Source organism: Chelonia mydas, chromosome 12 (genome assembly GCF_015237465.2).
Source record: "Chelonia mydas isolate rCheMyd1 chromosome 12, rCheMyd1.pri.v2, whole genome shotgun sequence".
Lineage (NCBI taxonomy): Eukaryota > Metazoa > Chordata > Testudines > Cheloniidae > Chelonia > Chelonia mydas.
In genome coordinates, this window is record NC_051252.2 from 6048207 (window position 1) to 6059949 (window position 11743).

The 11743-nt window shown below is 53.4% G+C and overlaps 1 protein-coding gene across 1 annotated transcript; it reads left to right on the forward strand.

The window, feature by feature from the left end:
- Nucleotides 1-97: 97 nt before the first annotated feature.
- PRSS54 (serine protease 54) lies at nt 98-11558 on the forward strand. Its single transcript, XM_043526084.1, has 6 exons — nt 98-6489; nt 7090-7184; nt 7568-7739; nt 8969-9225; nt 10415-10542; nt 11067-11558. The coding sequence occupies exons 1-6, from the start codon at nt 6449-6451 to the stop codon at nt 11556-11558; spliced, it is 1185 nt and encodes a 394-aa protein (XP_043382019.1). The 5' UTR covers nt 98-6448.
- Nucleotides 11559-11743: the final 185 nt, after the last annotated feature.

The following is an 11743-nucleotide window of genomic DNA, read 5'->3' on the forward strand; positions in this document are numbered from 1 at the left end:
AATGGGAGAGTTGAATTAATGAGGAGATAATGTCAATTGAACAGAAGGTTGAGAATGGGCTCCTGCAACTAGATAAATGCAAAGGTGAAGCCAAGACATTTCTGTTCACAGCAGGAGACATCAAAGGTTTATTAAAATCATTCTCTCTCTTTTATCCCATGTGACTGCTGTATAGTAGGGATAATTATTTTGGGCCTAGCTCTGCCACCCTTGCGTGTATTGAACACTTCCCTTGCTCCTCAAGTAGTCCCAGTAAACTCAGGGGGACTGCTTGCAGAGTGCTGTTCGACTCAGTGGAATTAAGGGTGGCAGCTTCGAGCCCTTTGTATGCAGTAGTGGTGTGGCAATTGCTAATGGATGGCTGACTGCCCTGAATGCATCACGTCTTCCTAAGGTGTGGGTTTCACGTTTCCCATGCAGGACAGACAACTACCTCCTGTCTCCAGACCTGTGTGGGGAGGGGACAGGGTGGAACTTGCATCACACCCCGCATCCCCATGACCAACCCAGCTGAGGCTCCAAGTACAGTATTCTCATGACAAAGAAGCTGTGTGTTGCTATTTGGGGGTAGTGAAGTGGGTGGAGTTAGAAAGCAGCCATTTGGCAGGGAAGTAGCCTTGCCCTGTTCTGAGGAGAATCCCTTTGAATTTGGCAAGTGAGGAGGCTTTGAGGATCAGATTTCACACAGGATCAGTAGATGGTTTTATCAATAGGCATGTAACAAGGATCACCTGATGTACTAATGGGAGTTAGCTTTCACAGCACATACAACAGTAACCAGTAGGTGGTCAAAGCATCCCTGTTCAGGAAAGCACTTAAGCCCTTGCTGAACTTTACAACTGGGGCTTAAGTACTTTCCTGAATGAGGCAAAGCTATTCTGAACCTGCCTGGCCTCATTCTTTGTCTCCCTTGCTGCACCGTATAGTGAGGCCAACATTTTCATACATGGGTGCCAACAGCGAGGCACCTGAACCCAGGTTTGTTTATCATTATCATTCTCTGTATTACCGTTGCGCCTAGGCGTTCCAGTTGCAGACCAAGACCCCATGGGGCTGGGTACTGGACATGCAGCACAAAGAGACAGCCCGGCTGCAAGGAGTTGACAGTCTACGGCAAGAGACAGTAGATGGGTACAGACAGGGGAGCACAAGGAAACGGAGAGACAGGACTGGTCAGCAGGATGAACTGGGGTCTCAGCACAACAGCCGGCTGCATGGGCACCTAATTCAGCAGCCTGGTTTTCCAGCACCCGTTGACAACAGTCAAATTCCTTCGATTAGATTTGCTTAGACTGTAAATTCTCTGGGAGCGGGAGCAGTAATATCAGAGTTACTCCAAATACACACTGAAGGGAGAGGACAGTCAGGCCCGGTGTGCACAGGACAGATGACGTAGGGGAACGAGGCGCTCAGTGAACAGTGAGGGTGAAGAGAATTTCTTGGAAAGCACTGATTACAACCAGTGGATTTATTTTTAACCAGTGTAAAAATCCATTTCCCCCAACGACGATCACTGAGTAGTTGCCTTCCTCTTTGCTTCTGTTGGAAGAAGTTATTTAAACAGAAATGTCTCGCCACTCCCTCGCTCACTGGGCACTGTCTAACCGTGTCCGGGCCGGGAGTGTGCAGTAGCGGAAGCACACGAGCGTTTAAGGAAAGCCCCTCTCTCAGTGCGAGCACACAGTGGAGGCTGTGGGCTTTGCCATCTCCTGGGCGTCACTGCAATTGGAATGCTTTTTGAACACAGGTTTTCTTAGGGAATCTGAATGTATAAAAAGAACCATTCACACATTTCAGGCACGTCCACGGGGATGTTAAGATATACGTGGTCTGGCCTTCAGAGGGGCTGAACCCCAGCAGTTCCCATCGACTTCTGCACCTCAGAAAAGCACTCCTGACGGGGCAGCTAAAAGCAGTTAAAGGCCAAGGAGGGCCCATTACTTACCCTGACCCCTCACCTTCTGTAAAGGGGGGTTAGGGGCTCCAGCTGCTTTTTCACTATCTCCATATTTACACCGATGATGATTTCAGCATAGCTGGCAACATGTGGAAATTTTAGATGCATTCCAGGGGAATATGAAAAATATTCTTGCTGCATGTACATAGGGCCTTTTGGGACACCAGAGCTGCTGAAAATGTGACACACCCCTCTCCCTGCTTTGACCAGCCTTTGTTCTCTGGCCCTTTTTTCCCTTCCTGTCCTCTTTTCTCATAGGAAGGGCAGGATTTGTAAGGGCGTTTCAGAGCAACACAGAACCCCTGCAGGCTAGGAGTGGCAGGCAAAAGAGCAGATGGGTTTTCCATCCAGGGACGTTTTTAAAGATGGGCAGTTGTGTAAATCAACCATGTATCAACTATCCTGAAATATATCTGCACTTGTTCCGAGTCACTGGCTGCACCACTTCTTCATTACAGGGTCACCCTGTGTCCCGAAGATGAATGTCATCATCTCAGTATATGTGACATGCTCCCGGTGTATATTTTCCAGTGGGAGAAATGTGTCAATCAACAGGAACACACTGGGAAGTTTTTGAGGCCTTCCTATCCTTGTATTCCAGTCAGCCATGAGATAATGAGCATTCTCCGCAGGGCTTCCATATCTGCCATTTCTCTCATTGTGCAGTCAGTGTATTCGGAGCAAAAATAAACCAATTCATCATGGGACTGGATGCTTCAGGCGACTGGTGGTGAGAGATGGGACCTTTCACATCTAAGACACCGTCCATGGCAGTAGTAGCTGAAAGCTGGTACCTTCTGGTGGGTGCTCAGTAGTCCATGTGGAATAAGGCTGTAGTCTCAATCTAGTTCCTGGTGGAAACTTGTCTGCATCATAAAACCATCACCGTAGTCAGCACAAATCAACACCTGTGTTGGCAGATAGTAGAAGGGCTAAGGAACAGATGGGTAAAGAGGCACCTGTCATCCCTACAGGCCAGGCCATGGGCTACCGTAGGGGAATCTCCACCGCCACTCCTTGTGTTGGACTTGGTCTGTGGAGCGAGGGCGTGAGTCTCCAAGTCCCTCAACCTGGCACATTTCATGAATGCTAAAAACAAACAAAAAAAACCCTGTCCATCACCCTTGAGCAAAAGACGAAGGGACTGTTTAACAACTCGGTTCATCTCCAGCAGCTGTTTACATTGTGGCTGGATTCAGAAAAACCCCACTCAAAAGCTTTTCCTGTACAGCTGTGGGCAGGAAATTCTTATGGAAACTGCAGGGATCCTGGTACATTTGGCTGGCTGCATGAAAATCTTTGCCTGTTTGCATCTTAAATAAGTACATTTTAAACAAGGAAGTTGCCAGTTCCTGGCTTGCCTGCAGGCTGAATGCTTCCATCTGTAAAACTCGCTGAAAGTCACTGAGCAGCATGAGAAACTTACACATTTCCACCAGTGCTCATGGAGGCATTTCTGCAGGGCACCCTGCCGAGACTTCAGAGCTGAGTCAGAAGGGGCTGTATCTGAGATCTGCCCTTAAAGGTCACCAGGAGCAATGTTTTTCGGTGATAAGGCCAGCAGTGAGGGGGATGTGATCTTAATCTAGAGATGCAAAGCAGCCTCACAGAGCCGATAATTTAAGAGGCAGGGCACAGATGTATAACTGCACAACAGGGGTACTGAGTTCTGGGAAATAAGTAGAAACCAGTTTTTAAACGTCTCACTTTTTGTTTTGTTAATTTAATCTAGGTTTTTGTCCTGTCAAACGTGGTAAGTAAAATGGCTGCATTTATTTTGCCAGGTGGAAAACCAAATGAATGCATCTCAGAAGCCAACTGGAGCCGGTCCTGCGTGTACCATTTTTGCTGGGTTAGTGGGTTTCCGGGATCAATAGATTTTTATTGGGTAGTTCCTACGTAATCGTTAAATCTTTCCTGACACTCAGAATGAGCCCGAAACGTGATAAAGCTCAAGGGGACATTCAGCCAAGTAGATCAATTGTTTGGACGAATGCTCTTAACCCTCTCAGTCTGAATAGAGACGGCTTGGTGCCCTGGGTTGGCTTTCCTAACTGCAGCCTTTCAATTCCAACTTCAGTCGGATGACAGGTGGAAGCACACCACAGGCCTGTCTACATACAGGAGTTACGCTGGTTTATCTAAAGAGGGGTTTTAAACTGATCAATTCATAGGCTAGGGCTTCACTGCCAAAAAGGTGTGTTTCTACCACAAGAGAGCGAGCCCACATTAGCCGTCTCCCTGCAAAATCCTCATGGAGACAAGGCAGAGGCCGATTCTCTTAAAACCGTTTTTAACAGCCTGTCACAGTGTGACCGGCCCTTTAAGGGAAGATGAACCCAGCCCCACCTGTCACTGATCAGCTCGCTGCCTCCTAGATGAAGCTGTGGGGCTAGGGATCAGGTGATCCCCTAGGAGCACCTGGGTCTTATAAAGGCCAGTGAGCGCTCAGCTGAGCCAGAGAACGGCAGGTAGCAGATTGTTGAAGCAGAGGAAAGATTCCTGCTAGTAAGTGATCCCCAGGCAGATGACCTTGTGAGCAAGAACTGTAGGTGTCCTGGGGTCCAAGCAAGGACTGGAGGGGCTGAGAGGTGAGGGGAAAATCTTTGGGCATTTGAGCCTATGTGGGGCAGAGGACCTGCTTTATTGGGTATTTTGCTTGTGTGTTCAGTTTAACTAGTAAACTGTGCTCTGAGGCATGGCCTGATGCAAACTCTGGCACGGCAATGATCCTTTGGTTGCTGGTAAGGCTGCTTACGCGGCCCTGTATGTGAACAAGCTGCTCTGTGCTTTGCATCGTCCCTGCATGAGAAGCTGTCTCTGTCAAAGCTCAGCTGTGAGACTGTTTAATTTGGTGGTCTGCAGTCTCAACTGCTGCTCATGGAGACAACATCCTCTCCCTCTAACCTCAAGGAAGTCTCTACAGTGACAAACCAGCAAGCCGGGCTCCCTCCGGCTCAGCCAGCATAGAAGCAGCAGTGAGAGTTTAAAAGAGGCATCTCCTGGGTCTTGTGAAATGCTGAGCCTCCCTTAAGGACATATAAAGAGATGTTGCACCCTGATTCCACTAATAGAGACACTCCGTAAATGGAGCAATTTAGTAAACGCTTTCCCTCTAAACGAGCTTAGTGGCAGATCCCTCGGAAGTATCCATCACACCATAGGCCCGCTCTGATAAGCGACTCTAGAAATGGCACCATGGGGCTCTGGGTTTATTGTCCATGGTTTCCGTAATAAATGTGCTGAGTTGAAAAGTAAGATTGCTAGCCCTGCCCGCTGAACCTTGCCTGGCAGAGTCAAGCTGGGTTCTTTCCTTCTTGCGCATCATCACCATCACCAATAAAGATGCCACCCAAATTGTCTGCCCTTTGTTACATCCGTGCACCCCTCCTGCCTTCAATAAGCAGGCTGGACTTTACTACATCGCTCTGTGGGTGATGCATGAGATGGGACAGATTCCAGCTGAGTGGCCGCTGCAGGGATAAAGTACAACAATTGCTTATTTTTGTAGCTGAACTGAGCAGATCTGACTCTGAGTTCACACAGGGAGCCGGTGTAGGAGGCAAGAAGGAGCCCCATTTTAAGGCTCCTTTCCCCCTGCTTTAAACCCACCAGTCAAGGCTCTGTTTTAAACATGCCATCCTTCCTGTTGGAGGACTGGGCAAAGGATTCGCTCTGGAGCGTCTCATTTCTGCGCCTTACTCTGCCAGGGTGCCTGTTGATGAATTACAGAAGACGCACCCTTTGCCTCTTAGATTGCTGTCAGGGTGGTGCCTCCCACAGCTCCCCCAGTTTATGCTGGCCTGAGGCGTGAGAGCAGAAGCTAGATTCTGATCTCCGTTCCCTTGGTTCAGTGTGAATACAAAGTTCCTTCGTCCGGGTCGTGGAGCGCACTCTGCCCTCACACCAGCGTAACTGGGATCAGTACATGCCCCAGGGACCATGTGGCACAGCCCAGTCTCTAGAGTGGCAGTGCTAAGCCGTGGGCTGGCCCTACCATTTTCAAACCGCTCTTTGATGGGAATGAAAGAAGATCCCTTCCCCACGCCCCCGTGCAGGCTGAGAGCGTCTCACCAGCTGGCTGCACATGGCAAACGGGCACTGAATACCGGCCCGGGCTGCTGGTCTCTATTTGGATGGGGGGGATTGCACACCTAGTGCTAATCTGAACAGAAGAGTTTGGGGATTTTCATGCTTCCTGGTCCTGTCGCCAAGCCCCAGACCGCTCGCTGAGCTACCCTGGGGCACCAGGTACCGTGCAGCGGGTCTTAAACTGGCTGGCTTTAGCCTCCTCCCTGCGCGCGGCTGGAGACGCCACGGCAACGGTGAGCGAACAGTGGCTGCTTATGCAGCCGCAGAACCCTGCCAGCTCCCAGGGTGCCCTGCTCCGTGGCCTGGCCGAGGCGCCCAGTGACTTCAGGGAGCCAGGGCTTGCGAGGCCAAGCGACCCCCACCTTCTCGCTGTGTAAAGCAGCTGCCGAGAGGAGACCAATGCAGAGGAGACCGGGGCCAAGGCGGGCGGCGGGGGAAAGGTGGGGCTGGAAGTGGCTGGGGGAGGTCCGTCTGTTCTGTGCTGGGGAATCGGGGCCCACGCTAGCCTATGGCAAGGCTGGCCCCAGGGATTTGGCGAGCGGGACGACGGCGAGGGAAGGCGGGGGCTTTGGAGGCGGTGTCGGTGAAGAAGCAGGAGTCTGGCTGGGGAGAAGGAACGGGGAGCTGAAGATGATCAGAGCGGTGATGGAGAATACGCTGGAGTGAGGCAGCCAGCTGCGGGAGCTGGTTTCTGTGAGAAGGAACACGACCCAGTAGGCCCTGCCTCGCCGTCTGTGCAGCCCCCTGACCAGTGGGGCGAGTCCAGCACGGGTTGGCCCTGGGTTCGCCCCAGCAAGGCTGCATGGCGGACATCCGGATGTGCAGAGCCAGGACGGCTCAGGGGAGAAAACGCCGTTTCCAACTCGGCCGGGGGGACAAGCAGAGGCCTGGGCCTCCTAGCGGGAGGAAACACGAACAACCCCTCCTCGTGCTGTGTGGCTGCCTTTGCAGGGGCCGAGGCGGTGCTGAGATGGTCAGGCAGCCAAGGTGCACCATGCAGGTGATGGCAGGAGAGAGTGATTGTCCTGTGGTTTCCCTAGGGGTCCAGGCCGCACGGGTCCATCTCTTTGCCGGGGCAGCAGGACGAGAGGCCTGGTGCTGCTATGGCTGTGCATTTCCCGCTCCCCGGCAGCTGGTGAGTGAAGTTGTGTCTGGGAGATGCGACCTGACCATTGCACTCCCCAGCCAGTGCCTTCAGCTTGCTCCCAGGGGTGACGGAGCCTGGGCCCAGCCCCAAGTGAGGTCAGCAATTTGGACAGCTGGTACTCATGGGACGGTGGCGCTGCCTGACGGGCCTGCTCAGATCTCAGGAGGCACCAGCAGCAGCCACTCACTAGTGAATGAGTCGACAGGGACCAGGGCGGGAGAAGGGAGGCAGAGCATGAGAGAAGCAGAGGAAAGGATGGGGTACTAATGGAGGAAAAGCAGAGAGGAGAGGGTGGTAATAGACTGGGAAGCACAGGTCTGCCGGGTCCCGAAAGGGCCCCAGAGGGACCGTGCCCTCCATTTGCTTTGCAGGATGTGGTACACAGATGAACTTGACACCATCTAGTTCCACGCAGGCGTTTGCAGCTGTGGGGGAATTCCCCTGGGTGGTGTCAATACAGGACCTACAGCACAACCACCTGGCCTTTGGCTCCATCCTGAGCGAGCACTGGATCCTGAGCGCTGCATCCAGCTTTCAGACAAGGTATGATGTGCCATGGCGCTCTTCGACCATAGCTCCGTTCGACAGAGGGAGGTTGATGCCTTGTGGTGCGGGCTTGCTCTCAACTCTGGAGGACACTGCTTCTTGGAGGTCCTCCTTGGAAGGAGGCTGCCAGGAGCACCGAGTTCCTCAGTGCATTAACTTCCATGTTCTGAACCAGCCCCCCGGCACAGATTTGACAGGCAGGCTTTGGCTCAGTTCCTGGTCTTTTTCTACAGCAATCAGAAGATTAAATGATCTCTGACTGACTGCTGAGTAGCTGGAGCTGCTCGTAGCGAGGCTGCGGCTGTAATGAACTTCCAGTGAAATGGAGACCGCGCTAAGCACACGGTTCGCTGCGCACTGCCACCATTTGCACTGGGTTCTTCTTCCCACCTTTCGGCCCCTCATGTGTTTAGTCCTCTGAGAAGATCTGCTCTGGTTTGGAAGGCCAGGCAAGAGATTGTGAGGCTTCCTCTCTTCCCTTCTCCCTCGCTCAGTGACAAGGGACAGAAAGCTTGCACCCTGCCTCTTTTCCTGGGCTGCCTTCTACCCTTCCTCTGCACATGCCAGCCAGCTGCTGGCAATACAGGGTCCACCCTGGTGATCCGGACACTGTGCCAGCGTTCAGTCATTGGATGCTCCGCATTCCAGCCTGCCCCTCCCAGACACAGTACAACTAGGCCCCAATCCTCCCCTCTGATGTGGCGCTCTGCTGGTGTAAAGCTGGCAGTGGGGGAATCCCTGGGTATCAGAGCTGCTATGGCATCTCCTGTGCCCCCCAGCTCCATTCCCCTGCTGCAGGAGGCATGGCTGAGGGAAAGGGGGCGCAGGGTATGTGGGTGGCCAATGTCTCCCTACTGCCAGAATAGCCCCTGCAGACTGTGCAATTTACAGCAGTCATGTAGTCTACAGACATGTAGTCTAAGGGACCAGACTGGGGCTGGGCCACCCAGGTCTGGGGGGATGGTGGCATAAAAATCACCTTTGCACACATCTCCCTCCTGAGTTGTGCTGGGATCTGGACCCTGAGCCATCAAATCGAAGGCACGGAGCCCGATTCTGATCTCGCACTGGCTTTGCACCAGGATAAACTGCCTTGACTAGTGGCCTCAAGTCTTCCCGTAGCTGGTGTCACCCTGCACCCTTTGAGCTGTCACATTCCCACTGCCAAGGGGCTCTCAGTTCCCAGAGCTCTTTGCACGTCTAAGGCTCCTCTGGTCTCTCTTCAGGCATCCGGCTTTTGCCGGGGTTCGTATAACGGATCTGAACGTGCAGAGGAAGACCCAGCCCCAGTACTCCATCAGCACCATCATTCCCCATGAAGACTTCAACGAAATCACGCTGGACAAGAACATTGCCCTGCTGAAGACGGCCACCCCAGTAGAGTTCAGTGATGCTGTTCAGCCCATCTGCTTCCCCAGCAGGAACCTCACTGCAGCCACCCTGGAGAACTGCTGGGTGTCCGGGTGGCTACACCCCACGGCAGGTAACCCCTTCCTTTTCCTGGGTGACATGTACGAGACAAGGGCACAGACCTAGTTTGACTGCTATATTTGGGGGGACAGCTCTAGCTAGGCCAATGGGACCATGGGGCGGGGAAGGGGGGGAGACAGACGAACGAATGTGCACACACGCTGAAGCCAGTCCCCCTGGCTCGCTGGTTCTCTCCCCTGTGCCTGGAGTGGCGGGTGCTCTGGCTGTGGCAGGCTGCACATTACCTGGGCTGCTGGTTTAGCGGGGGAGCCCCAGCTGCTGCTGTCCGCTGTGGGGACCTGAGTGCAGGAGCTGCGGCTGCTCTGGCCCCAGCTGCTACAGCAGGACTTGATGCCGCTGCTTTTCTAGTGCCTCCTGGTGCTGCTGGCAAGCGCCCATCCTGGTGCATTATGCTAAATGCACCGAGCCTCACCCCCCAACCACGGCACCCCCAATAAGGCTGGGCTTGTTGGGGGGGGGGCAACACCCATGGAGCAGGGTGAACCTCAAAAGCTGCATTCAAAAGTCTGGGTGCTTTTAGAGAGACTGCAAAAGCCAGTCAGACCTGCTGGCTTCTTCCAGCTAGAAAAGCCGGTGAGACACCAGGATGGTGACTTGCCTTATAGCAACTGTGGCTCTTCAAGAGGTCTTGTCTGTGTGGATGCCACTCGGGGTCAGCATGTACCTCGTGCACCTGCAGGTCCTCGCAGATCAAGAAATATGGTCAGGGTATGAAATCCAGTGCCGAGTAGCGGGGGGGGGCTTTGGTCTGGGTACACGGTGCAGCATCCCAGCTCCAAAGGCCTTTGTTTTCTTCTCCTCGCCATAAAGCCACATGTCCTCTTGGGGGGCGGGGGGGAGGGGGAACAGTGCTCCCCAGGGAGTTCAGTTAGATCCATTTCTGCTCAGCAAGCAGCACTGCTAGGAAATGGATTTGAGTCTCTGGGATGGGGGGGCCGGGGGTGCAGTGCCCCCAGGAGAGGCCAGATCCCTGTTTCAAACCCAGCTCTCCCATTTGCCAGCGCAGGGACCTAGCCCTGCCCACCCAGCAAGGCTGATCCCCATGGGACTGAAGCAGGTGGCGCTCCTTTTAGCCGGCTGGGCCTCCCAGCGGGAAGAAATGCAGCATGTGACACAGCCACTTCCAGGTCCTAGGCCCTAGACCGGGGGCCTCTGATCTCTTGGTGTCTTGGCTCAGACAGGAAGACGCGCAGCAGCAAGCTTTCTAAGGAAGCTCTCAGTCGTGGATGTGGATCCCTGCCCCTTGAAGAGAATCGTTACCACCGAGTGCAGCAGCCACAGGGACTCCGACAATGTGACTGGCTGTTTGGTAAGGAGCTTGTACTGATTCAGCCACAGACTCTGACACAGAGTGCGAACTACAGGGGGACCTGAGCTCGGCTTCCCTCACACTTCCTATCCCCCAGTTAGCTACTGAATTGTCCATGAGATCCGGGGCCCGCATCATCCTTGGGCCATAATAAAGGCCTTAGTTTCCACATGTCACTTTCCACTCTCCTCTGTCCTGAGGCTTTGTCACATCACACATACTAGCCTTCGCCTGGGAAAACTAAACTCCCCTGTTCAGCCAGCCAGCTGATGTTTGGGGGCCATAAGAGCAGATTTCTGGGCAATGCATCTGTGATGGGGGTGTTCTAACAGCCTAAAGAAGAGCCAGCCCCCTGGAATTACTGGTGGCTTGTTGGAGCAGATAAAGCAACGAGCTGGTGGGATCTGTCCTCCTTCCAGCTTAGGTTTAGTATAGAGGTGCCCACAGGACTCAAGAGCAGTGACAGCACATGTAGGAGGAAAACTGGTCTGATTTGACTAAAACTTGCCTTTTCTCTCTCAAAGGGGGACCCAGGAAACCCAGTCATGTGCCAGGCTAAGGGAACTGGAGACTGGGTTCTGAATGGAGTGCTGAGTCAGGGCGGCATGAGATGCTATGGACCGTTTCTCTACACCAAAGTGGCCTATTACAGCGACTGGATTTCAGCCACAACAGCTGATGCAGGAGTCCCCGTATATCCCACTTTTGCCAGAGGGCGCTCCGCTTTCCAAGCGCCGGCTGAGGATTTGGAAGGTTCGTTTGAGCCAGCAGAGAAGGTGTTTCAATCCTCAGTCATCTCAGAAGCTGGGGCTGACCACGGCCAACCCAAGCAGCGACCGAAGGACATCAAGCCCGCCCAGGAAGGGCTAGCCAGGGCTCACACCAAGTCTGACCCAGTGTACTATGACTACTACAGTGGGGAAATGCTCCCCATTTCTAAGGGGAGCTTACGTCAGCCGCAGATCCTCACGGAAATGAGTGCTATTTTCCTTCTGCTCGGGCTCCTCTTTTACTAGATGAGACACTGTAACCGAGGCAACTGTGTGATTGACTGGCCTCGGGGGCCATTCCCAACACTCTGGGCACCCTCCCCATCCTTTTTCGTGCTGGTGACAGTGGCTACGTGGCACGATCCATGTGCACAGTGCTGACACGTCCTCCCCCCACAGCAATGTCCTCGTGTGTTAATCTGTCTCTGCAT